Genomic DNA, 27,289 nt, shown 5'->3' with positions numbered 1-27,289 from the left:
TATATATTTGAATAAATGATAAACTGTTATTCATCTGGAAATAATAATGTAGTTAGACTTTAGGTCATCAAGAAAACAGAAACTGGGACTTCCCTGGTGGCACAGTGGTTAAGAATCCGCCTGCCAATGCAGGGAACACGAGTTCGAACCCTGGTCTGGGAAGATCCCACACGCCGCGGAGCAACTAAGTCCGTACACCACAACTACTGAGCCTGCGCTCTAGAGCCCACGAGCCAGAACTACTGAGCCTGCGTGCCACAACTGCTGAGGCCCGTGCGCCTAGAGCCCGGGCTCTGCAATAAGAGAGGCCACTGCAATGAGAGGCCCATGCACCACAACTAGGATTAGCCCCTGCTCACCACAACTAGACAAAGCCTGCACACAGCAACGAAGACCCAACGCAGCCAAAAAAAATAAAGAAAGAAAATAAAATAAAAAAGAAAATCAGTTATGCATCCGGGAAAAAAAAACTCAGGTTAAATTCCCTAATTCACACCTTATACCTACATAAATTTTAGAAAAAAATCAAAATTTAGAAGAAATAACAATGAAAGCACCTGAATTAGATAAAGAAGACCAAGGGATCAGAGAGATTACTTTCTACATTATATACTTCTGCACCGTTTAATTACTTGCAATGACTTTTATTACACATGAAAACAAAGACTGTTCCACTGCAGGTTTGGGAGTAGGGAGATATGGCCAAGTTTTAACAGCATGGAGCATACAAATGAAATAAAATCAGATACTAAGAGCAAAGCCAGCCTGTCACTAGGCCCTACTCTTGGTTCCACCTCCTCCTGCGGAAGAGCGAGCGCTCTCTCACCGAGGCACGATGGTCCCCTGAGCAATTCACTCAGGAGGAAGCCAGGCGAGGACCAGCACAGGATGTTAAGTAGACACTACAAAACAAAGTCCTGGTCTTCTCCTCTCCCACCTTGTTCCTGTTTTGGTGACCTCCGTTTTTCCACTTTTTACATTTGTTCTGGGGTGCTTTTCTGTGGCCTCATTTGAAATAATAGGCCACATCTTAGGGTCTGAAAATGCCAAACTAGGAGCTGCTTTCGTACCACTTTCCCCAAGATATACTTCGTGGAACACTATTTTGGAAGACGTTAACAGAAACAGCAGGAAAAGAGCACTCTTAGGCAAATAAGGCTGGGAAATGCTGCGTAACTGCATAACCTCCTCTTGGGGGGCGGGGGGGGGGGGGCGGGAATCACAAAGTATATTATATTTGCATATTAAAGGCACTTCTGTAAAGAAAACAGTTTTATTTAATACCAAATGTCTCCCAAGTTTCATTTTTGCACAATGCACAGACACTTTGGGAACAATGTATGGTTAAAAAACAACATTCACAAAACAGTGTGCTAGATTCTGCTCTCGATCATCCTGAGGAAAAGCAACCCACAGGACCCCAGTCTCTGGACGTCTCCAGGACTGGCTGGTACTCTCTCCCAATGGATGAGGAAGTTGGTCTAATTTTCTTCTTCCAGTAGACTCTCTGATTTCAGCTGGTCCTTCCTTATTCTCTCCAAGTTCAGTTGTTGGTATTTTCTTTTAAAAAAGCCACACTAAAACAAAGGGAGGGAAGCCCGATTACAGGCCTAACCTAACCATCTGCTTTAGAAAACCATCTACCTGCTTGTTGCCATAATAGCCCCCATGCTCCTCTGCTTCCTCTGAATCTCTCCTGATAACCCAATCCTTCAAGACCCGTCTTAAATACTGCCTTTCCTGTGCTCAGTCCCCAGTCAGAAGAGATTTTCCACCTTCCTCTGAACCCCCAGAGCACTTTAACCTTTTTAACTTAAGTAATTCTGCAAAGTACTAGTTTCAGCTGTATTGGGTCATATATCTATGTAAAAGTACTCAGCCTACTGGGCTGAGGGTAGAAAGAGATCAAGTACAGCCTCCTACACATCAAGAAACTCACAACCTAGTGAGAAGAGAAATAACCGGAATATAGTGTGACGACTGCCCCTTGGAAGGGTTTCTAGAGGGGAGCTCAAAGGAAAAGCATAAAGCTCAGCTCAGAGCACTCAGGAATCTCTGGGCTGAGTTTTAAGGGAAGAGTGAGAGCAAGTCAAGAAGAAGGAAAGGGCTTACGGGTGTAGAGAGCCTAACTGCAAACACAGAGACACGAACCTATTTAGTTCAGTGTGTTGAGAAAAAAGCAAGACTTAAAGGTGGAGAAAGTAGAGGCCAGAGTGGAAGGTCTTGAATAGCAGTGAAAGAGTCTGAACATCAAAACAGGGGAAGGAAAGGAAAGGACTTAAATAGGGGAACGACAATCAGGTTCATTTTAGGAAAATATCTCGGTACTCCAATTCTTCAGTTAGATCTTTATCTTTTTCAGACAGAAACTGTCTTACTCATTTGCCTCAACAGGCCTGTGGCTGAAGGAAGAGGGAAAGGTGGTCACGAGGCCAGGGAAGCTGCTCTAGGTCAGGGGCTGGCTGTCCTAAGGAGGACTGTGCCCAACACCAGAACCTTTACGAACATGAGTGGAACCGACCTTGACTAGGATGACTATAATCACGATCAAAACCAGAAGGCCACCAACACTGCTTTTAATAATGAGAGACAGAGAATACGCCTCCTCATCTTTCAGGAAGATGACAGTGATCTGGAACAAAACAAAGAGATCATCCAATAAGTCAGGTAAGGCAAAATGAGAAAAAAATTTCACGTTATTTTAAGGAGCAAAATGTGAGAACTTGGCAACATACAGTGTATTGATCAAAACTGATGACAGGGAACTTCGCTGGTGGCACAGTGGTTAAGAATCCACCTGCCAATGCAGGGGACAGGTTCAAGCCCTGGTCCAGGAAGATCCCACATGCCGCGGAGCAACTAAGCCCGTGCACCACAACTACTGAGCCCACATGCCACAACTACTGAGGCCTGCACGCCTAGAGCCCGTGCTCTGCAACAAGAGAAGCCACTGCAATGAGAAGCCCACGCAATGCAACGAAGAGTAGCCCCCACACGCAGCAACGAAAACCCAACACAGCCAAAAGTAAAATAAATAAATAAATAAATAAATAAAAATACCAATGGAATTTTTTTTAAAAAGTGTACACACCAATGGTTTTTAGTATATATATATTTAAAAAAAAACTGATGACAGTAAAGCAAAAAGCTAAACATTTCCTGATGCAGCATCTACAATTATCTGATGAGATTTGTGGTTTCTGCTTCCACATGTAAGGAGCTTGAGAGTCACCACTCCATGCTAACAAGTAAAAAGCTGAACAAACTGAAAAATCAACAATTTTTGGATCCCTGAGAGAGCGGAGGCCACAAGGCAAATTGCTGCCCCCAAGAGCGGAGGGAGAGACAGAGAGACTGACACAGAGAGCAGAGGCTCACCAGCACCAGGGAAGCAAAACCTGAACTGCAACTGATGGGCTGCTGGAAGCGCAGTGCTGACAACCCTGGGGCTTACAAACTCCAGGAAACCCAGTCGCGGGGCTGAGGTTTTCTCCAGGAGCTTGACCAGGTTCCCACAGTAAACACTGGAGAAAAAACCCTTCATGCTTCCAGCAGGGGGAGGGGAAGAGGAACCATTTTGAAATAAGCCAGAGAACCCTCATCTTAACAAGGCCTGTCCTCAGGGGAAACTAGTTAACTAGCCTAACCTGCTGGGTAATATCAGAGCCTAACTGTCCTGGGGGAAGGGAAGTACCCAACTCAAGCCCACTCTAGCCATCCTGTCCCACCTAATGGGGTTGAAAAAAACTGAGAAACAGGGGTGAAGTTCGCAGTCCAGAGGCACAGGCTCATTAAAAGACTGAGGCCTATCACAGAACGACAGCACACTGCCCCTCCCCAACACCTCACCACATTCATGAAGGTCCGTCTACAGCATTTCCTTCTACCTGGTACAGCGTGTCCAGCTACCAAGAGAAAATTACCAAGCATACCAAAAAGCAAAAAAACACAACTTGAAGAGACAGAGCAAGCATCAGAACCAGACACGGCCAGAATGCTGGAATTATCAGACCAGGAATTTAAAACAACCATGATGAATATGCTAAGGGCTCTAACGGTTAGAGCAGTCAAGCACACATGAACAAAGAAAACGAGCAGACGGGCAATGTAAGTGGACAGATGGAAATCCTAAGAAAGAAGCAAAAAGAAACGTTAGAGATGAAAACCCGCTGTAACAGGAAATGAATGCCTACGATGCGCTCATTAGTAGACTGGACATGGCTGAGGAAAGAATCTCTCAGCTACAGAGAGCAACAGAATCCTCAAAAAGCAAAGAAAACAAAAACTAAAAACAAAACGAAAGGAAAAAAAACCAGAGCACAGTAAAATTATCTGATGACCAAAATATTTTATACAAACTATTTTGGTCTCTTATCTAGAAGAGTTATGTCTGCCAGGAGACTGTGACCTTCTGTTTGTGTGTGTGTGAGAGACAAGAGAGCGAGAGAGGGAGAGAGCGAGAGCGAGAGCGAGAGAGAGAGAGAGAGGTTCTATTAAGGAGCCTCTGACAGTTTAATAGAGGGTCCCAACAAAGTAAGATCTCTAGGGTTTAAAGAACACTGAAAGACGGAAAATCAAGATTTTACATCCAGGTATGCCCCAAGCTCACCATCTTCAAAATGATTTCTAAGTCCCTTCCAACTCTGTTCTGACAACTCTTTTTGATCTTGACTAATGACTGATAGGACATTTTCTGACATGAAATACATGACAAAGATAAGGGTCTGCTCTTCACCAGACTAATGTCAGTGACACAGTAATAAATGCAAAATGGCGTCCATGTGTACTATTGAAAAGCCCTTCCATTAGAAGCCACCCCAGCATTGCTGTCCAGAGGCTCTCTCCATCCCAGGGCTCAAGTGGAAAACCCAGGGGACGTGCTTCCCAAGTGAGACCCAGACATGGCCCTCCCAAGTTGTGCCCAGCACACAGATCACGGCCAGAAGGCCATCAAGACACCTCTGCCTGCCCAAAACACTGAATTCCCTTCATCCAAGTGTTCAAGCACCAAGGTCAGGGATGCTTCGGACAGAATTTCTGTATGGGATGGAAGGCTGGACAAATTTACCTTTGAGGCCTCTTCCAATTAAGTCATAAACACTTCCAAGGGTTGACCCTCCAGGCACTGTTTAACTCATATAAGCTGAACTTAAGTTCTGGGCCTTGGGAATAGCGAGGGAGCAACGCAACAGAGAAGAAGAACAGGAAGAGAGCTGTTTTTTTCCTTCATGGAAGAGTAAAGTGGGGGCAGCGGGGAGTATGGGGAGAAGACTTGAGAACCTGAGGTTTCAGAAAGTAATGAAAGGAAGTCCCAAGATGACAGTAATGTGACATGTCAGGTTTGAGTAGAAGTACTCCGATTTCTCAAAGCCTCTTCCTTTTTTCCTCTTCCAAAACCACAGGTTCCTAAAGTGCCCTAAAGGTGTTCTAGTAGAGGTGAAGGGAGAAGCAGGACACAGAATACCCCGGCTTGTAGAAAACACTCTTGGTGGCCCACCCAACAGCCATTCTCTCCTTTCCTAGTTTGTTCAGAAGTCATGACTGGTCTAAGCTGATCATGACAAAGTCATCCCACTTTGCCAGTGACTGACACAAGATCTAGTTCTCACTGATAAGTTACAAGAAGATTATCTGCTAGGAGTTTTTAGGAAAATTGTCCTTGAAAAGGGAAGGCTGAAATTCCCTGGCAATGCAATGGCTAGGACGCTGCACTTCCACTGCAGTGGACATGGGTTCAATCCCTGGTTGGGAAACTCAGATGCCACAGGCCACACGTAGTACAGCCAAAAAAAAAAAAAAAAAAAAAAAAGGAAAGAAAAAGGAAGACAAATGAGGAAAAACTCCTTTTGCTACTGACCTCTTGGCTTCCTATTTTGTATACTGCCATGTGAAACTATATCACTGGGAGAAGTGGAAAGTGGCAACTTTGTGGCAGCCACAAGGGAAGGCGTCCCCAGCACACGGAGGGTAGAGCACAAGATTCAAAGGGGCCAGCCCGTTGACACTGGTCTGCCTCCCTCACTGGATAAACAACAGAGGCCTTTATGGTACATTAGTGCTAGTGTCTTGCAGCTGAAATGTAAATACTTTGCTTGGGGTCCTGAATTTTAAAAAAGGAAAATCACTGTGGGAACTCTATGCTATAGAAATAAAAGCATCAGTAAGTAAAAGGGGGAAATTTATACATAAATTATTTAAGAATGTGCATGTAAGAAACTGTTAACAGTAATTCCCTTTGGGAAGAGGGAATCAGGGGTGTGGAAAGGGGGAAGTAAAGGAACCATTATTTTTTGTTTGGGACCTTTGTGTAAGGCTTGGATTTTCTTGCTTTTCTATTTAAAAAAAAAAAAGTCTGAGCAATGGGATAATGGGGCACTTTCTTCCATATCATTTTCTGTATTAGAAATACTTAAAAATAAAAGTTTTTCCTGACATGTTTGGAGAACTGCACCTTTCCCCTCCTCCAGGGAGGAAATCAGAGGACCTAATGTTTAGCGATCCAGTCTCACCCTCTTGACATTCCCTCCGATACTGAATCATGCCTAACTACAGAGCTCACAGATGGACAATCTCTGACACCGGCAGCACATCTAGGTGAGTGTCAACAAGAATGACAACTCAGGGTGGCACACACAGTATTCGGCCCACAGATCACAAAGGTCAGTCTGACTTGCAGTCATTCTTCTGCAAAACGAATCCAAGAGTTCTAGTACTTAGTCTAAGACTTATAAAAAAAATATGCATTCCTGAGTATTGTAACTGTGCAACATTGTAACTAAACACTGATACCACACACTAAGAAGAGAGTTGTTATATACCCCTCCCCCAAAATTTCTCATCTAAGAAATTTTAAAAAATATACATTTTCCAATCAAAGTATATATAGCTGTTGATTCCAGCCTAGTTATTTCAACTGAGACTTCCTCTGCTTAGGCCTCTTATTCAGTTGCCTCATTTCAGAGACAGAAAAACTGAGGCAGATGCTGAGTAACTCAAGGTCACGGAGGCAGTTGCTGGCAGAGTCAAGATCAGAGGTGATAAGACTAAAACAGGAAGAGGGCAACAGCCAAGTGTCTGTACAGGGGCGCTGAGGCCAGGCACAGTTTTCCCAGGACATCACCCAGAGAACGAGAAGACAGCCAGGGGATTACCTTAGTTCTATGGTTCTCTACATTGAGCCCCTCATATAGAGATTTGTTGAAAGATATTTCACCAAGGATGTGCAGCTCAGTCACATCTCTTCGTAACTATAAGATGGGGAAGAAAAAAAACGAAACACATTTTAGACATGGACTTACTGTTCTTTTTTTTTTTTAAGTTAACTTTTACAAAAATTTTATTGGAGTATAGTTGATTTAAAACAGACAGCACTCATCATCTGCCCCTTTAAACGTGCTCCTTCTCCAGTACTTCCTCAGCAATCACAAAGTTACCCAGGCAAGACACCTGCAGTTATACCTCAACTTCTTTTCCCTTATCCTTTACTGCATGCTACACCCTCATTGACCTACCCACACGCCCCAAGTCAGTTGTTGGTGATTCTTTTTTTTAGCCTCTCTTGCACCTGTCCCTTTTTCTCCATCCTCATTGCTACTTCTTCAGCTCAGATCTCATCATTCTCACCTGGATCATCACAAGACGTTAAACTAGACTTTAGTCCCTACTTTTTTTTTTTTGCGGTATGCGGGCCTCTCACTGTTGTGGCCTCTCGCGTTACAGAGCACAGGCTCCGGACGCTCAGTGTCAGCGGCCATGGCTCACGGGCCCAGCCGCTCCGCGGCATGTGGGATCTTCCTGGACTGAGGCACGAACCCGTGTCCCCTGCACCGGCAGGTGAACTCTCAACCACTGTGCCACCAGGGAAGCTCTAGTCCCTACTTTTGAATGAGTCATCAGGTAAGGCCTAAGAGGTAACATGTGAGTTAAATATAAGAAGAAACCACATACATGAAGATCTATGAGAAAAGCAATGTCATGCAGAAGGAACAGCAAGTACAAAGATCCTATGACCAGAACAATATTGGCAAACTGGAGTATAAAAAGCAGGGAAGGGCTTTCCTGGTGGCACAGTGGTTGAGAGTCCGCCTGCTGATGCAGGGGACACGGGTTCGTGCCCCGGTCTGGGAAGATCCCACATGCCGCTCTGGCCGCTGAGCCTGCGTGTCCGGAGCCTGTGCTCCGCAACGGGAGAGGCCACAACAGTGAGAGGCCCGCGTACCGCAAAAAAAAAAAAAAAAGTAGGGAAGAGGCGAGTACTAGGAGATTAAGTTGAAGAAGCAAGCAGAGACCAGATCATAGGGTGCCTTGCACACCACTGAAAGAGACAAATTTTAATCTAAGTGTATTCAAACTTTTATTAAAAGCAGATAAGTGGCACAGTGTTTTCTTTTAAAACATAGCTGTTATATGAAGAACGTCTGTAGAGGGTATGGCAAAAACAGAGGCAAGAAGAGCAGAGAGAAGGATACTGCAATAAACCCAGTAAGAGGGGTGGCCTGAACTACAACAGTACCAGTGGAGATGGAGAGAAGTGAGTGGATTCAGAATATACTGGTGGGGGTAGAATCACAGAGCTTGCTGCTGGTACAGATACGGGGATGTAAGAAAAGGAGTCGCAAGTAATTCCTAGAATTCCTAGTAACTAACCCGAATAAGTTACCCTAGTTAGTAACCCTGAGTAAGTGGGTAAGCAACAGGTTGGGATAGGAGGTGGATCAAGAGACCCGTTTTGAACATATTATATTTGGAGATGCTATCATCCTTCTTAGGGTAACAGTAGGATAATCAGATCTCAAGTACCTGTTCTGATTGACTCAAGGAGACCTCTGCAGCCACGGTTACATTTTCTTTATCCGAGGTGACGTTACAGCTCACTGAATGCCATTCTTCCACATGCTGGAAGAAGGGGTGTGTTAGTTGGCACAATTCCTCTTCGGGTGGAAAAGCCGGGAATTTTAACACTTGGCACACAGAGCACCTCAAGGTCCCGGAATAGAGGGTGTGAGCAGTTTCTGCGCTCACTTGGCTCGAGCAAAGCCGCAACCCTGGCAAACGTGACCCAGTGTAGAGGCTAAGGGGCGCCTTGGGACCGCCCCGCCTGTGCTTTCAGGGGAAACCTCGGAAAAGTAGAATTCGTGCGTCTCATGTCACCCGCTTCAGGCCCTCTCCCTCCCTGCCGCCCCGCCCTGGCCTCTCGGACGACCGCTCTCACCTGAACCAGGTCGCTCCCACAAACACGCTCCGGACTCTGGCTGCACACAGTGTGAGCCTGAAACAAGACCCATTCCCGCGACGCCTTGAGAAAGCCAAACCGCCATAGTTATCCGCCCTCTCCCACTTCTCGCGAGACCCATCGTGATTTGCGGGTGCGAGGCAGGGCGCTAGGACCCGGCGGGCGGGTCTGCGTCTCTAACAAGTCTCGCGGTGTTTCCATTTGAACCGCCTGGCGGGTGTCGGCGATGGCGGCGTCACTCCGGCGACCCGAGAATCGCCTCTTCCGAACGTATGGGGTAGCTGGCGGCGGGGGGCCGCGGCGGCGTCCGGGCCAGGCAGCGGTGCAGTGGTTCCCGCCACAAGACCAGAAGCGTTTCTTCAGCAGCAGTAGCAGCGACGCCAGCGGCGGCGGCCCCTCGCCGTCTGTCGTCTCCGACGATCCTGACGACCCCGACTTCCCCGGCAGCCCGGTGGGTCAGCGGCGGAGGCGCGCTGGCGGCCGACTCTCCAAGGACCGGCCGAGTCTGATCGCGACCCCGAGACGCCTGAGGCTGCGACCGCGGTGCCCGCAGAAGTGCAGCACCCCCTGCGGGCCGCTCGGACCGCCGCCCTTCCCCAACGGCCACCCGGGCCTCCTGAGCCCGGACCTCAGTGTGTGCGGCCAGCCCAGGGACGGCGGCGAGCTGAGCACCAGTGCCTCTCTGTTGAGTTCTCCGGCCTCTCCCGGCCCCGGGTCCCCTGCGCCAGGAGACAGCATCTGTACCGACCCCTCCGCCTTTCTGGATGCAGCCTCTGAAGCTCCGAGCGGCCTCCACCTCCCAGAAGCCTCCCTGGACCTGGAGCCTCTCCCCTGTTCCCAGGAGGCAGAGACAGCAGGAGGCAGGCTCAGCAGGTTGGCCCACCAAGCCCATGCCAGCCTCAGGTCAGCTCTCTGTAGCTTTTTGGACTCAGGAAATCCTGAGGATTCTGAGCTTGGGCCAGATGGGAAGAATATGCGGGAGTCCTGCTGTGACAGGGAACTGGTGAGGAGGAGGCTGGAGAGCCCAGGTTCACACAGCATGGGCAAGCAGAGGGCCACGGACCAGGACTCCGGTCGAGAGGCCGGGTCTCAGGAGGCTGTCCAGATAGAATACGGGGAGGCCCGTGGGTGCAAGCGCGGTATGGCACCTGGGAAAAGCAACAGGCCTGAGAGAACCGGGCCAAACCGGAAAAGGAAGCATCAAGAAACAGCAGAAACCTCCCTCCACCATCACCACCACTTTAAAAAAGGCCAAAAGATGCAAAAAGATTCACTCGTCACCCAGGACCTGACGCGTTTACAGAATGCCTGCTCTTGGACCAAAGCCAGGGCCTCCTTCAGCTTGCACAAGAAGAAGACGGTGACCGCCGCGTCACAAGTGTGCAGCATCTACACCGTTGCCAGTTCCCTCTCTGAGTCCCTCATATCAGAATATTCAAACCTTCCTGTCACAAACAGAACAAACAGTGCCCTGTACCCTCGGCACTTCTCCTCCATGTATTTGCTCACCCCCTTAAAGACACTACATGCCACAGACAAAAAGGCATCCGATGCAGAAAAGGTTTATGGGGAATGCAGTCAGGAGGGTCCTATCCCCTTCAGCGACTGCCTTTCCTCAGAAAAACTGGAATGCTGTGAGAAGATTGGGGAAGGGGTGTTTGGCGAAGTGTTTCAAACAGTTGCTAACCACACACCTGTAGCCCTAAAAATCATTGCTATTGAAGGACAGAAGTTAGTCAATGGAGCTCATCAGAAAACTTTTGAGGAAATCCTGCCAGAGATCATCATCTCCAAAGAGTTGAGCCTCTTGTCTGATGAGGTATGCAACCGTACAGAAGGCTTCATTGGGCTGAACTCGGTACACTGTGTTCAAGGATCTTACCCTCCCTTGCTCCTCCAGGCCTGGGATCGCTATAACTCAGCCAAAGGGTCTGCAAATGACCGGCCTGACTTTTTTGAGGAAGACCAGCTCTTCATCGTGCTGGAATTTGAGTTTGGAGGGATCGACTTAGAGCAAATGAGAACGAAGCTGTCCTCCATCGCCACTGCAAAGAGCATTCTGCACCAGATCACTGCGTCCCTTGCAGTGGCAGAGGCATCGCTGAACTTTGAGCACCGAGACTTGCACTGGGGGAATGTGCTCTTAAAGAAGACCAGCCTCAAAGAGCTCCACTACACCCTCAATGGGAAGACGAGCTCCATCCCCACCCGAGGGCTACAGGTCAACATCATCGACTACACCCTGTCACGCCTGGAGCGGGACGGGATCGTGGTTTTCTGTGACATTTCCATGGACCAAGACCTGTTTACAGGAGAAGGTGACTACCAGTTTGAGATCTACAGGCTGATGAGGAAGGAAAACAACAACTGCTGGGACGAATATCACCCTTATAACAACGTGCTCTGGCTACACTACCTCACAGATAAGATCCTGAAACAAATGACCTTCAAGAGCAAAGGTAACACCCCTGCCTTGAAGAAAATGAGGAGAAAGATCAAGCATTTCCATGAGACTATGTTGAACTTCAGCTCTGCCACAGACCTGCTCTGCCAGCACAGTCTGTTTAAGTAAGCTGGGGTTGCTGACCGCTCCCAAAGGAGAGGGCACAGGTCTGGAAGCCCCTGATGCCGTTTTTAACCTCTATCCCCACAGCAGGGTGGGATTCCTGTTCTTACAGGTTTCCAGTCAGCTTTTCAAACAAGAATTTTGTTTCCAAGTGGAAGCTGAAATGTTTGTTGAAATGTTTAAACTTAACAAATATTCTTTAAAAATAAACTATACATGAGAACAAGTGTTTACAACTGAAAAGCCCTCTTTCTGTCAGCAGACTCCATTTTGTAAATTCCTTTCCCCATTTTCCTTTTTGAGCCTTGACACTTTATGTAGCCTGAGCAGGAAAAAAAGCCCAAGGCCTCAGCTGTCAAACCGATCAGAGCCTGTTGCTGTAGGTGTCATAAGGCTGGCTTTGACAGACGAGGAGCCAGCTGAGAGCAAAGAGGCCGTAGCAGAGCAGAGTCCTAGGCAGACGGACTGGAGGGCAAGCAGGAAGGAGGATGGTAGGCAGTTTATAGGGAGAAGTGCGAGAAATGCCACATGTTTATCAAGCTCATTTGCCAGTCACAAAGAGAAGCAGAATTTATCGGTGATTTTCAAGTGGAAAATAAATTTCTCCATGGCTACTCAAAACGTTTGAATTTTGCTTATTTTTTCATCAAGGGAAGAAAAACTGGAATGTCGTTTTAAGGGCTGAGTGGTTAATATTCCTTGTGAACATGACTTTGGTAATTTACTCCTAAAATGTGTTCCCAGGTTAACTAATCTTTTTCTACTCCTTTTCTAGAGTTCTAGTTTTTCTACCTTTGAAAATCCACAGTCACTCTGGAAAGAGATGTGATGGTGATGTAGAACCGCCTCTATGTACCTGAGTCTTGGTCAGGTTCTTCACTCTTATGACCTGGAAACCTTGTAATTTAACTGGAACACAAATTTGCAGCTGGAACTCGGCTCCAAAGAGGTTCTCCCCATGTATCTGCAAAATAAATCAAAGCGGGAAGTCACGGCTGGTGTTGCTTTGCCACCTGTGGCTTTGCAGTGACAAGCACAGCACTTACATTGAAGAGGAACTCCTTGTGGTGCGAAAGCCCCTGGCTTGTGTTCATGTACGTCACTGATGGTCTGCATTTGAGAGGACATGGGTTAGGCCTCAAGGCCCCTTTCTCATTTTAAAAAACCTCAATGCTACCAACTGGATACACTAGGACAGAGGGCACCTGATCCTTAATAGGGATCAAAGCTGAATATCAAAATGTAAGGTGGTGGTAGGGCAGTTGGGATCAGGTTAGAATATTCGAATTCTGTATATTTGGGCTGGTTCTGTATCTAATTATAATGCCTTAGAGTGGCCTTACTTTTTTCCTTCCTTTCTTCCCAATCCCATAGCCCCTCTCTTCCCTCCTTAGCATCACATCAGTTCCCTTTTGTATCAAGACCAGTTGGCACTGCTCCTCCTTTGATTATGACCATGGGGTTTCTAGGACCCAACTGTTAGTGCCCTAGACGTCATTGGGCGCCTGGGTTCTAAGCAGCCTCCTCTCAGGGAAGGGCAATGCCCACATCTACCCTGACCACAAGTTCCACCCACAAGAGAAAATGCCTGAAGCTGTCCCGCAGGTGTGGGCCCCTTGGAAGTACTTACTTGGGAAGAACTGCAATGAAGGCATGTTTGAAATGAAGGCTGTGGGTCTTACTGACCAAAGACCTTCTTTCATTGGAACTAGGAAATAAGAATGTCAGTTTACAGCACACCTGCTTTGTACACATGGCTTCTTACCTTGGCTTCCTGGGATCACTGGGGGTCAGACAGAAAAGACTCTGGGAGATAAGCAATTAGAGTGCAGAAGACGCTCTAGGAGACCATACTTAGAGAAACTGATTTTAAAAGGGTTTCTCAACCTTGATAATATTGACATTTGGGGCCAGATAAGTCTTTGAGAGAGGCTGTTCTGTATATTGTAGGATGTTTAGCAACGTTCCAGGCCTCTACCCACTAGATGCCAGTAGCACCTGCCCCAAGTGGTGCCAGTCAAGTGTCTCCGGGCGCTGCCCCTGGGGGCAGAACCACCCCTGTTTGAGAATTTTCCCAACACCGTACCCGACTCTACCCCAAACACAGAGGTTTTGCAGAAGACAGAGCTTCTCTGAAGTTAAATGAACCAGAATTAGAGCTCCAGTCCAAAGCTCATTCTTCCAGACCATACCATAGTTTTACTTTGTCAGTAAAAGAACATTTTAAATATCTTCGATAACAAGAAGGGAAAGCCAAGTCACAGCAGGGACACACGTGCCTTCTCAGGGCTCACTGAGGTTCCCCTTCCTGGGCAGTGAGGGAGCCAGAGCTATTATGCACGCACATGGGAGGGAGGCTTCTTGCAGGGCTACAGGCTGGGCCTGCTGTAACACAGGCATTACTTACTTGGTGACTGTCACAGCGATGTCGGCTGTCCTGTTTGGAAAGGCACTCTCCTCCAGCTGCCAAACTAATGAAAAGTTTGCCTGTTTAAACAAAAAACAAGGTCACTTGATTCCCCTTTATACCACTCACAACTCAAACTGCTTCCTACTAACTAAACAGACCTGGGAAACATAATTCATACTCATGTTTTTGTAGCACAGCATGCTTCAAGGTCCGTTATTCCACGTTAAGCCTCACAATGTCAAGATGGAGTAAGCGGGGCAGACAGGATTATTCCCCTTTACAGTTGAGGAAGCTGCTTCAGAGATTTCCCACAGCGCAGAGCTCATCAGTGGCAGATCAGGGACTCATAACTTTGGGTCTGATGCTCCTTCCATGCTGCACCCAGCTTCACTCTGCTGTACTGGGGTGTGTCAACCATTTATCTGTGGCTGTATCCCTCACCCCCACCACTCCCCACTTTCAGAGCACGCTTGGCCGCTCTGAGCACTCTAAGAGAAGTGTGGAGACTGCAACTGAGATTCTAATGAGACTGGGAAGTAGAAGACACCAATCCCAGGGTAGTGAGAAGAGTCAGCCAATCAAAACAGACTCACAGATGACCTCTTGAGTACGGGGTGACCGATCCTGCAGTTCATGACCAGGACAGAAGCAGCTGGCTTAGAGTCATCGCACTGAATGTCTGGAGAAGGAGGCTGTTAACATAAAAGACGCTGTTTTTGTTTTGTTTTGTTTTTGACATTGATTTTAAACGGCAAAAAAAGGAGCAGTTTCCTCACACCAATTCAACATGCCAGACGCCCTGCCAGGAGCAAGGGACACAAATAAATCAGACTCTGTCCTTGTCTTCCTCACAAGCTGGGCAGTAAGGGCCCAATGCTAGATGGTTGAGGAATTTAAATACAAGGCCTAAGGAGTGGTTCTGTGAGAGCAGTACAGAGAAAAGCAGTAGAGAAAGATGAGGTCCAACCAGGAGGATTCAAAGTCTTCATGGGGAAGGAGACATCTGAACTGGGCCTTGGACCAATGCAGATTTCATGTACTGAGCCAGGCTGGAAGGCCAGCATGAGCCCAAGCACTGCCATGCAGCCTTTTTCAGCCACGGTTCCTCATCCAGACCACTGAATACAGAAAATGACTTGAGTAACTACTATTTTCTTAATTCTCCCAAGGATGCTGCATCTAGTTCCATTCTAGATGCTTAGGAGATCATGGCATTCTTCTCATGTAATGGATGCTGTCTTAACCCAGATAGCCTCAGACCACTAGGGACACAGTCGTAGTATGACAAAGCCAGGTTTGTTGACTCATTACAACGAGGAAAACTGCACTGTGGTGTATCTCACCAAACAAAGGAAAAGACAGTTATTAAAGGATTCTGGGGAAAGGTGGAGTTCAGGGGAAATGTAGACAAAGCAGTGTTTTGATAGGCCCAAACCAAAGCAGGGCTGCGTGTAAAAGGCCACTCCGCATCAGGGCTGGACTGCAGAGTGGACTCAGGGACCCATGTCCTTGGAAACTATTAAGGTGAATGTGAAAAGTTATGTCCAGAAACATTTTATCTGAAGCTCCAAGCCTCAGACGGAAAATGAGAGTGCTTCTCTTTGTCAAAGTGGCTTGGACTCTCCAGGCAAGAGTAAGATGGTTTCATAATTACAGATAGAACTTCGAACAGCAAAGTTTCTGACTGCCTATGATGTTAGGGAACAAAATTTATCAGTGTTACAATATTTTACAGCTGCAGGGTGTTCTTGGGAGAAATACTGTTTCCTAGTATCTTGCAGCTGGCTTTGAGTCTGTGCTCCCAGGCTGATGAAAGGCCAAGCAGACTCTTACTTTCCAGTCCAAGCTACTTTATTAGAGGTTATTTCTCTCTCAGAACTCTAGTTAAGAAAGGCTGCAAGGGGACTTCCCTGGTGGCGCAGTGGTTAAGAATCCGCCTGCCAATCAATGCAGGGGACACGGGTTCGAGCCCTGGTCCAGGAAGATCCCACATGCCACGGAGCAACTAATCCCGTGTGCCGTAACTACTGAGCCTGCGCTCTAGAGCACGTGAGCCACAACTACTGAGCCCGCGTGCCACAACAACTGAAGCCTGCGCACCTAGAGCCCACGCTCCACAACAAGAGAAGCCACCGCAATGAGAAGACCACATACTGCATGAAGAGTAGCCCCCGCTCGCCGCAACTAGAGGAAGCCCGCGTGCAGCGACAAAGACCCAATGCAGCCAAAAATGAATAAATAAAATAAATACATTTATTTAGGGGCTTCCCTGGTGGCGCAGTGGTTGAGGGTCCGCCTGCCGATGCAGGGGACGCGGGTTCGTGCCCCAGTCCGGGAAGATCCCACATGCCGCGGAGCGGCTGGGCCCGTGAGCCATGGCCGCTGAGCCTGCGCGTCCGGAGCCACAACAGTGAGAGGCCCGCGTACCGCAAAAAAAAAAAAAAAAATTGATTTAAAAAAAAGCTGCAAGCAAAAGGAGTGATTAGGCAGCAAAATAGCACCATTGAAGATTTTTAAAGCAGAGAATGACGTGATTGGATCCATGGCATATAGTTGGATTGGGGGGGGGGGGATCCATCTAGTTAATAATCATTTACTGGATGGACCAGGGTGAGGCCGGAGGCAGAGTCAGGAGGTTGCCGTAACAAAGCAAGTATGCCAGAAGGGAGAGCCACGAGCAGTGTGGTTCCCAAACGCTGTCGTAGTTACCTTTTGTATCCTCTTAAACTGCAAGTTTCTGGGGTAATTCAAAGCCATGCTTGTCATGTAGGAATCTTCCCCAGAGTTAGTTAGGCTAATGTTCATGCTCAGCTCCTTTGTGAGACCCACCACCAATTCCTGCCTGCACAGGGTAGGCAAATAGATAAATGTTACCAGTTTATTTAATCTGTACAAACCTCAGTGCAATACAACAGCACCTTTTAAACTAACTCCTTAGATAAATTGCTTAAAGGATACATTTAGCCTAGATTTTCTTCCCCTCAACGTAAGCAAACATCTGGACTGCCATACCTCAGCTGCTGTGTGACATGACCATTCACGTAATGTTTACCATGAGTCAAGGACTGTGTTAAATGCTTCACACGCTCAGTTAATCCTCGTAATAACCCTATGAAGTAGTACAGTTGCTATCTGTTCTATAGAGAAGGGATCAGAAGCCAAGGGAGGCTAACTGACTTGTCTGAGGTCCAGCAGCCTCAAAAGGGAGTTGGGAGAATTGGACCTAAACCCTCTTTCTACCACCAACGCACTGTGACCCCAGGCAACGTACTTCGTGAGACAAATTCATCCATCTCACGTACATTTACAGAAGACTTTCTCTGTGCCAGACACCCTGCTCGACATGGAAGAAATAGCACACGGGGGACAGATGCTGCCCCTGCCCCTGTCTTGGCCTCAGTCTTCCCACCCACAAAATCATCCCGGCCCTTCCAATTTAAAGGCTGTGGGTTAAAACATGAATCTGTTCAGCCTGGAGAAGACTTGGGGACGTGTAAGTGCTTCTTTCCATCCGCTGAGGCACCATGGGGCCCCTCAGTAATTGAGACCTACAGGGAAACATATTAACAACAAAGAAAACTTTCTAACCCTCTAAAACGTTCAAAGATGGAATGTGCAGCTCTCGAGAGTAACGTGACCTGTGTCTTGTTGTGTTATTTTTGTTTTTATCACAGCTGAGAAAAGGATAGATTGGAGGGCTAGAGGGGGCAGAGGCAGAGCTTGTGTGGGGATCCATCTGGGAGATGATACAGGCCTGAAATCAGACAGTAGTAGTGGGGATGGGCAGGGGGTAGAAACCAGAGGTGATAAGGCCGTGCTTGCAAGCAGCACAAAAACGAGAGAGGAGTCGAGGATGCCTCCTGAATTTCCAGCTTGGATGACCGAGTGGGGCTAGTCATGAGGGAGAGAACACAGGGGGAAGACCAGAGGGCAGAAGTTGATCAGATGGGTTCAGTCCAGGGCATGATGAGAGGTGCCCAGAGGACAGGAAGGCAGAGATGTTGAAATGTCAGTAAGGTATCCTGTTCTAGAGCCCAGGAGAGAGATCTGAGAGTCACTGGAATATTTACCAGGGGTTCTCAACCTGAGGGCCAGGGCAGTTTCAGAGGGCCCCAAATGCAAACACCAGTGGATGCAAGTGTGATCTTCTAGGGAGAAAGCTCTGTAGCCTCCCTTAGATTCTTTAGGAGATCCATGTCCACAAAAAAGGTCAAAGCCATTGAGACATTTGGTTGCTAAGGATTAGGTTCAATACTTTTGAAAAAAGAAGAGACTGCTGGCTGTGAACACTAGGGGGTGATGTAGGGCCAGCTGTTTCACTGTCTACTTCACAAGGACGTGGCTGGGAGGGCTTTCTCCGCTGTAATTAATTCCCTGTGAGAAACAACTGCGTCTCCTTGTTAGGCTGGCTTCCAAAGCACTCAAAAGCCTTGAATTGGATCCTTAGTGACTGAGAGGGGCAGCGCTAAGCCATCCACATCTGAAACACAAGTCCTGCAAATGTCTATGAGAAGGCTTACCAGGACTCAGAGAACAGTGCTCTTCCCCAGAGATGCCAACTCCGGCCAGCTGGCCATCAGTGCCATGTTACACACACAGCACTAGGAGTCAGGGAAGGCATTTTAAAACCACCACATGTCCAAAACCAAACTCATGATCTCTTCCTCCCCACCCTGCCTTCCAAAACAATTCTTCCAAAAGCTTCCCTAATTCAGTTCTTGACATCACCATCATTCTAGAATGCAGTGCGGTCCAACAGAACTCTGGCAGTAGTGAAAATGACCTATGCTGTGCTGTTTAATACCACTAGCCATATGCGGATCCTGAGCACATGAAATGGGCCCAGTGCAACTAAGGAACTAAAATTTAATTTTAATTAATTTCAATTTAAATAACCAAGTGTGACCAGAGCCTATTGTATTGGACAGCACAGTTCTAGATGCTCAGGCTGAAGCGTTGAAAGACTTCTTAGACCCCTCTCTTTCTCTCACTCCGCACATCCAATCTGTCATCCAATCCTGTGGGCTCTAACTTCAAAATATAACCACCTTCATTGCTACCACCCTGGCCTAAGTCACATCACTTCTCACCCGAGTTACTACAGTAGCTCCCTACTATTGCCCCGCCTCCACCTTTGCTCCTACAGTCTACTCTCAACGCAGCAGCAAGAATGATCCTGTTAAAGTGCATGGTCGTGTCATTCCTCTGACTTCTCAGCTCGCGGTAAAAGTCCTCATGGAGATGCAGCCACGTATGACCTTTCCTCCCCTCACGTGACCTCTCCCTCCCTCATCTACTGCAACCATGCTGGTGTCCTGGCTCTTCCTCCCATCTCCAGGGCATTTACAGGTGTTCTTCCTTCAGACACCCGCAGAGTTCATTCCTCCACCTCCTCTTGCATGCACCCAAATGTCACCTTCTCCGTGAACACTCTCCTGACCACCCCACCTCCCCCCGGCATTCCATCCCACCCCACCTGCCTTCTTTCTCTTCATAGTATTGATACATCTCATCAACACAAAGCTGACTTATTACCTTCTCCCCCTAAAAGCACCAGGAGGGCCAGGATTTTTGTGTGTTGTTTACTGATGTACCTCTAGCACCTAGAGTGCTGGGCACAGAGGAGATGCTCCATAAACATGCAATGAATTAAGGAATTTGGTTAAGAGGTGAGCCAGGGAAGAGGTTACCTCTAACTGAGGTGGTCCTAGGAGTGAGAGACACTGAGTTAACGAAAATAGCGTTGTCCAGAGACCTGGGTGTAAGTCCACCCAATGATCATGTGACCCCACGCAGGCCCTCAACTACTGAGTCTGTTGCCTAATCTATAAAATAGGAATACAAATTTCTGTCTTGCCTCCCTCACTGGGTGGGTGGGGAAGCAAGAGATAATAAGTGCAGAAGCCCTTTGTGGGCCATGAGGGGAAGGGGGAGGAAGTGAGCGGTCCATCCTGGTGAGGGGTGGTAAGCCTTCAGGAGGAAGTTAACTGCAGAAACTGTGACGACTGGATTCAACTCACTGAGAGAGGGTGGTGGCCAACTGCAGCTCAGCGACACAGAACAGCTTATTCTTGCAGGCCTTCTCGTAGGGCAGCTGTAACCAGACAGAGAGGGGCAGGATCAGCCCAGGGACCCCGCCATCCCCGCCTTGCTTCATGATCTCCTTAGCACATTCCTGTCCCTCCTGCTGACTCTGAGAAGTGCAGGTGAAGGCTGACAGGCTGGGGTTGTGTCCACAAGGCCGTGAGAGCTGTGACTGCGACATCCCTTGGCTTGTCAGGGATGGGGATGTGCTTGGTCCTACAACACAGGTACCATGCGTCAGGCCACTGGCCAAGGTCAAAAATGGGGTGACCTTCGTGACACGGTGGGAATGCTGCCGCTTTCATATTATGCTAATCAAGCAGCAACACTCACAACTCACTATTTTGAACATTTGGGGGAGGAAAACCCAGGTGAAGAAAAGCTTCCTTAGTCCTCTTAAGTAGAGCAGCAACAGCAGGGGACAAAAGGGGGTAAATAAGCAAATACTGTCAAGGTCCAGTCCCGGGAGGTCCTCTACCCCCATGGCTAGTCTTCTCTGTAGGTTAAATATTCCACCTTGCAATCTTGCCTACACCAAACAAATTCAGAAAGTCGCACTGGGTCCAAAAGGCCCGGTCAAGGTTGAAAAGCTCCAGCTCAGGCTGAAAAATCAAGTTTTCTAAAGGAGCGGGTCTATTTTTTATTCTGAAGGAACCACAGCCAGCTCTCTAACTGGGGAACCTCTGCATTTATCTTCCCAGCAGCCAGTGACCATCGCAGCAGCTTTATTGAACAGCAGCAAGGACTGTTTCCATGACCTGGAGCTAGAATGGGAGCCCAGAGCTAGAAAGAAAACCTTCTGCTTCCCAGAGAAGGGAGATGCAGTTCACAGGAGTCAGAGCTTGGAGCTCTATCTGACTGGGTCAACAATTGGGGGCAGGTTTTTTTAGTTTTGTTTTTAATACAGCCAAGCAGCCTGCCCTCTTTCAGCACGATTATAACACCCTAAGCTCCCAGCTAGAACTAATTCTCTGGAAACATCTATGTGCCTAACCTAACACCAAATCATTTCTCCTCATCCATTTTATCAGTGGGATAATTTCTTTAAAACCTCTTTGCCAAACCATCAAACTAATAGTTAAGGTAAGAATCCTGAATGGATGTTAAACAGGATATATGCATAGTCTCAGAGCATCTCCCCATAAGATACTTATTAATTACAAAGGGAAATAGCACCAGGAATGGGACAAATTTAACATGATGTGCCTCGGATACGATGCACTTAGAGGGGTGAGACTTCATTTCTGGGATATTCCTGCCCAAAATGCACAACCTGAATCTAACCATGAGGAAACATCAGACAAAGACAGGTTGAGGAACATTCTACAGTATAACTGGCCTGTACCCTTCAAGAATGTAAGGTCATTAAAGACAAAGAAAGATTGAGAAATTATTCGAGATTAAAGGAGACTAAACAAAAGTAATGAATTATCCTAGTCCAGAAAAAATTTTTTTTCTTTTGCTAAAAAGGACATTAATAGGACAACTGGTGGTATTTGAATAAAGTTTGTAGATTATAGTATTTCATCATTGTAAATTTCCTGGTTTGGATCACTGTACTGTGGTTATGTAAGAGAGTGTCCTTGTTTTTTACGAAATACATATTGAAGTATCGGGAGTAAAGACGCATCATATCTGTAACTAACTCTCAAGTGGTTCAGAAATATAAATTTCTGAGACTACATATGTATATGTGTAAGATATACATGAGATTTTGTATATAGAGAGAGAGAGACAGAGAATAAAGCAAATGTGATAAAAGGTTAAAATGTTAACATTTAGGGAATCTGGATAAAGGATGGGAATTCTTTGGACAATTCTAACTTCTTAGTAAGCAAAATATTTCAAACTAAAGTTTTCTTAAAACAGAATATATATAATTAGTGATAATCTGCTTTGTTGACAAAACTTTATTATTAGTTCTCCCAGTCTTTTCTGAACCATCTAAGTGTCAATGCCAAATTTTAAAAATTTAGAAAATTAATATATTATAAATTTAGAATAAATTTGCCTAAAAAATTAAAATGAGAATCTTTGCTCATCGGGAACCTGATCCTCCCTCTTCCCGGGCAGATGAGCGATAGGAACAGTCACCCTGATTATGTTGTTCTCTTATTTCTATTTACCTTTCGTGATTGACGCATTGGGTGTTAACCAAAACTGGAGCTAAAGGCTTATATAACTGAATTAATATAGAGCATCCTTGTACAAATATTGGACAGTTGTGAGTGTCCTATGATTACCTAGAAATATACTTCTGCTACCTGAAGCTTTTCTGTGCCAGCATGAACTACTTTTGGCTTATTTTTACTTTTGGAGGTTCAATGCATTCCAGCTAACTGTAATTACTACTTTTCAATGTTCATGTTATCACTTCTTTGATCCTGCTGATTTTTCTGTACCCCATAAGACTGTCTAAATGAATACTGACAGAATACCCCAGGGGCCCAGGGCCTGAGTGGGAACAAAATCTCCTTAGATATCATAGAATCAAGAAATTTTACTGTTTTTTTTCCCTCTCTGATTTCCTGTAGTTATGAGAAAAGTTTTTTGTGACACTATCCATCTGCTAGGGTATAGGTCTGGTGGGCCATCCAGCCTGAAGGCCTGGGCAGGACCTGGGCAGGCAGGTATGCCAAAGGGCATCCTCTCTGCAGCGCGGGGCACGTGGGCTCCAGTCCAGTCCCCACACAGGGCCCTCACCACACCGTTATCAGAGACTCTTGCCAAGGTGGGCAAGGTATTCACATGCTTCATTAACTATGTAGCAGGTACTTTTTGTGAACATGAAAGAACGAGCCTTGGGGGTGGTTTGGAGACGTGTATTACCCACCAGTGAGGTCCTGGGCAAATTAACACCGTCTCAGGAACTCTATATCCTCGTTTGTACAGTGAGGGGCCTAAATGCTGTCTGAAGACCCTCCCAACTTTCTTTGAAGATAGGGGAGCAGGTACTTTTAGGGGGATGGCTCCCAGGAGAGTCTGGTCCGAGCTGAGTCACCTGGAAGATGGCAGAGGGCTCAGCATAGAAGTCCAGGATAGGCTGGGGATGGTCCCTCCGGCCCTCGGGGGTCTGGAGTTGGTAGCTGACCTTGACACTGATGTTGGAGAAGCAGTCCTCCTGACAGAGCTGCAGAGTCACCAAGGAAGGCAGGGTTGGAGTTGGATGTGGGGAGAAGATGACAAGGAGAATACTTTTAACTTTGATGCGCTCACAGTAAGAAATAAACAATGAAAGTGGTAAGTCAGGATTCCGAAGCCTCTTCCAAATAGGCCCGGCTGCCAAGAGCACTGGGAAAATCTCCCTTGATCTGCCATGGCCTCGGGCACCGTAACTCCTTATGGTTCCTGCCCCAATCACAACGGGATTCTGGCTGTTAGGAGTTAAAAGCTGGCCTGGGTTTTATTCAGAGTACAAAGGGGAGCCACGAAAGGGAAGAGTCATGGCCACGTCTGTGTTTACAAAGATCTTTCTCCAAGCAACACGGAGGATATACTAGAGAAATAAAAACTGAAGACCAGGAGATGGGCTGGCATGCTGTTTGCCATTCTCTTTGTTTATTGAGCCTTTTTGCCAGGTGGGAGCTTTGAACACCTGAGAGTAGGTGAGCATGATTCCCAGGTGGAAAAGGTAGTTATGCTTGTATTTAAGGAAGCCATAGATTTGCTAGAAACTCGTTCTTAATCCATTTAACAATCAACAGACATGGGAACAGATGTGTAGTCAGAAGAATAATTTACGAGTTTATTGGAATAAATGATCCTTTTAGGTCCACAACTCTGGGTCCTGTCAGGCTCTGGGTCCTGACAAATACATCTTTCATGTCTCTAGGCACATTTGTCAGGAGCAAACTTTTGTAAATCACAACTTTTGTATTTCTATTTCTACTTTCTCTCGTTCAGGTTTTCTGATGTTGACTCATGCAAGGGCCCTCTGCCCCACTTTTATTATCAGGTGAGGGAAGGAGCCCTGTTATTCCCAATTTATTACCAAGAAAAATGTCAGCAATTAGAGAATTTCCCTCTTTGTCCAGTTTCTAGGAAGCTCAGAGATCTACTTAGTGTTCAATTTCGGTAGGTTTCTTTTCTTTCTGGCCACTCTGCACAGCATGCGGGATCTTAGTTCCCAACCAGGGATCGAACCCACGCCCCCTGCAGTGGAAGTGAGGAGTCTTAACCACTGGACCGCCAGGGAAGTCCCTCGGTAGGTTTCTTTAATTTGGATTTATGGTACCATAACTCCCACCTCCCACCTCCCATGCCATCATGTGGTTCTTTTTTTTTTTTTGCCCTCATCGTGCTGCTTGTGGGATCTTAGTTCCCTGGCCAGGGATTGAATCCGGGCCCTCAGCAGTGAAAGCACAGAGTACTAACCACTGGTCCGCCAGGGAATTCCCCCACCATCTGGTTCTTAATCTATTATGATTATTTCAGTTGCCTCATTTGTGTGTATGGGTACACGTGCTTCATTGCATGCACCTCAGTTCTTTTCTCAACAATACAGACCCCTCTAGACTTTTTTGGAAACTCCTCCACTTACCTCTCCCTCTGTGGGAACCAGCAGGAAGGGCTCACAGAGACGGGGGCCCGTGCCCCACTCCCTAAGGGAGCTCTGACACAGCCTCTCATCTGAACACTGCAGCCTTTTCCTCTGCTTCACCACATCCACGTCCAAAGTGAAGTTCAGAGAGGTCTCTTTGAGGCCTGGGAATGAAGACCAGGTCTTCCTGATGAGACTGGGATGGGCAAGCCCCAGACAGAGGGCCCTCCCATGAGTCCCTCCTGAGTGGCACCCCCACATAGGCGCTTCCCCAAGCTGCTTCCTCATTTCAAAGGTACTTTTCTCATGTCTTCCGGCACCCAGCTAGGGTCCCTCAGTGCACCAGCCCCAAACCCGGAGCAGCACATCCCAGGGGCTGAGTCAGGCTTCCCTAGGGGAAGAAGCGCTTAGGGAGGAGGCTGGGATTGAGGGAGGAAATGAGGAGCAGCAAAAAGTCAAGGAATAGAGAGAGAAACCACAGAGTAAAACCTGAGAACAGCAGAGCTGGAAGCACCTTGTAGACTACCTGGGCCAGCTCCCTCACTGTGGAGAAAAGAAACCAGGGCCCAGAGAGTGAAAGACGCCCTCCCAGTGTCACACAGCCACCCAGCAGCTGCCATGCAGGCTCTGTGGCCTGAACCTTTCAGCCTATACAGCTGGAACGGATAGGCCTGCCCTTTCCTAATTAACAGATTTGATCATGGGCTCTTGCAGGAAAGCCAGCCCACCTGGGAGAGCACGTTCTGACCTGCAGGAGGACATCCCCAGGACTGTTACCAAGAGCTTAAGCCCTGGGGACGGCTGCTGGGGGATTGTTCTGGCGGGGATCTCTTGGGTTGGCGGTGAGCACCTGGGCTGTGAAAGCCATGCCTTCTGCAAGTTCTCCCAACCAGTGCCAACTAAGCGGATGGGAAGGGAGGCCAGGCCTCTGGCAGGTTATCCAGTCCCCCTGGGCCAGGGAGACACGGTGAGCAGGGAAGCGGAGAAGAGGTAAATCAGGGAGAGAGAGGACAGGTACTTCTCGGGAGCCCTGCGTACACACAGGTGTGGGCACAGCAGGTGGAGATGCACAAGTGCCGGCCTTCTTCTGAGTCTCCTTTCAGAAACTCAACCCTTCCACCCAAGGAAGGGATCCAGTGCCCCTTTTCCCAACAGGGTCAGAGAGACCCCTTCAGAGTGTGGACGTGACAACAGATCACCCTTTTCTGGGGCGGTTCCCATTAAATTGAACCTAAGGTCAAAGGAGCTAAAGTCTAACAGAGGGATTTCGTAACACCCCACCCCCACCCAGCCCTCTTTTCCTGCCCCCCATTGAAGCCAACAGGGACTGACCACAGCACTGGACGGGTCAGCTAGGCTGCCTGTTACCTGACTCAGCAGCTGGGGACACATAGCTGATTTCAAAACACAAAGTCACATTCACGCTGCTGTAGAAGCCAATGGGCAGTGCCTTGGGGGCGAAGGTCATGGACAGCTTCAGACGAACCACAGGTCTTGAGCTAAACAAGACAGCAAAGAGGACCATGAGAAGGGACCATAGGACTTCTGGATCGGTGCCTGGGCTCTTCCTTCATTCACTGAATATACATTGAACACCTCGCTTATGCCAAGTGCTATTCTGAGTCTTCAGGATACTACAGGGAAAGAGATAAGCCCTGCTCTAGTGGGAAAACAGACAACAAGCAGATAAACAAGAAGAAACAGGAAAATCCTATGTACAGGAAATGCTATGATAAAAATAAAATAGGATTGGGACTTCCCTGTCAGTCCAGTGGTTAAGACTCTGTGCTTCCATTGCAGGGGGCCCGGGTTCAATCGCTGCTCAGGGAACTAAGATCCTGCATGCCGCACAGTGTGGCCAAAAAATAACTAACTAAATAAATAAATAAAATAGGATAAGGTAATAGAGACTGGGGGCTACTTAGCTGGTGGTCAGGGATGGCCTCACAAATGAGGAGACATTTAAGTTGAGCTCTGTTACCGAGAAAGAGCCCGCTCTGTGAAGATCTAAGGGAACTGCATTACAGGCAGAAAGCACAGCTGATACAAAGGGCCTGTGGTAGGAATGAGTCTGCTTTGTTTGAGGAACACAAAAGTCAGCATAACTGGGGCACAATTAGTGAGACAGAGAATAGTAACTAGTGGCGGGGAGGGAGGGGTCTGCAGGGCCAGGCCATGGTAAGGAATTTCGATTTTACTCTAAGTGGGAACCACTGAGGGGTTTTGAGCAGCAGAATGAAAGGGTCTCTCTGGCTGCTGTGTGGAGAACGGAGCACAGGGAGTGAAAGCAGGGAAGGATGCCATGGCAGTGGTCCAGGCGAGAGGTGACAATGTCATGAACTACTAGGAAGTACTTTGGAGGTAGAGCCAACCAAAACTTGTTGGTGGGATGGCAGGGAAAGGAGAAAGAGGAATCAAGGATGACTCTTGGGTTTTTATCCTGCACAAATGGCACCC

General features: G+C 47.4%; 2 protein-coding genes across 3 annotated transcripts in view; one reads left to right on the top strand and one right to left on the bottom strand.

Moving 5' to 3' along the window:
- Nucleotides 1-407: 407 nt before the first annotated feature.
- Nucleotides 408-27,289, bottom strand: part of ITGAE (integrin subunit alpha E) — a 69,405-nt gene continuing 42,523 nt past the window's right edge. Inside the window, exons 17-31 of one of the 2 annotated variants that reach the window (XM_079903622.1) lie at nucleotides 26,201-26,331; nucleotides 24,833-24,996; nucleotides 23,294-23,422; nucleotides 20,229-20,302; nucleotides 16,918-17,050; nucleotides 14,802-14,900; nucleotides 14,206-14,285; nucleotides 13,429-13,506; nucleotides 12,845-12,908; nucleotides 12,655-12,762; nucleotides 9,212-9,268; nucleotides 8,800-8,895; nucleotides 7,152-7,247; nucleotides 2,522-2,632; nucleotides 408-1,577 (exon numbers count right to left, since the gene is read on the bottom strand). In XM_079903622.1, coding sequence (XP_079759748.1) covers nucleotides 1,482-1,577; nucleotides 2,522-2,632; nucleotides 7,152-7,247; nucleotides 8,800-8,895; nucleotides 9,212-9,268; nucleotides 12,655-12,762; nucleotides 12,845-12,908; nucleotides 13,429-13,506; nucleotides 14,206-14,285; nucleotides 14,802-14,900; nucleotides 16,918-17,050; nucleotides 20,229-20,302; nucleotides 23,294-23,422; nucleotides 24,833-24,996; nucleotides 26,201-26,331 — 1,516 coding nt within the window. In that variant the 3' untranslated portion in view covers nucleotides 408-1,481. The remainder of the gene's footprint in view (nucleotides 1,578-2,521; nucleotides 2,633-7,151; nucleotides 7,248-8,799; nucleotides 8,896-9,211; nucleotides 9,269-12,654; nucleotides 12,763-12,844; nucleotides 12,909-13,428; nucleotides 13,507-14,205; nucleotides 14,286-14,801; nucleotides 14,901-16,917; nucleotides 17,051-20,228; nucleotides 20,303-23,293; nucleotides 23,423-24,832; nucleotides 24,997-26,200; nucleotides 26,332-27,289) is intronic. The other variant, XM_079903623.1, reaches the window with a different exon arrangement.
- On the top strand, nucleotides 9,215-12,644 carry HASPIN (histone H3 associated protein kinase). Its single transcript, XM_079903624.1, has one exon. The coding sequence runs from the start codon at nucleotides 9,459-9,461 to the stop codon at nucleotides 11,802-11,804; it is 2,346 nt and encodes a 781-aa protein (XP_079759750.1). The 5' UTR covers nucleotides 9,215-9,458; the 3' UTR covers nucleotides 11,805-12,644.

The sequence above is a fragment of the Stenella coeruleoalba genome (genome assembly GCF_951394435.1).
Source record: "Stenella coeruleoalba genome assembly, chromosome: 19".
NCBI lineage: Eukaryota > Metazoa > Chordata > Mammalia > Artiodactyla > Delphinidae > Stenella > Stenella coeruleoalba.
The sequence above is the reverse complement of the archived record's forward strand: the minus strand, read 5'-3'. Positions and strand labels throughout refer to the sequence as shown.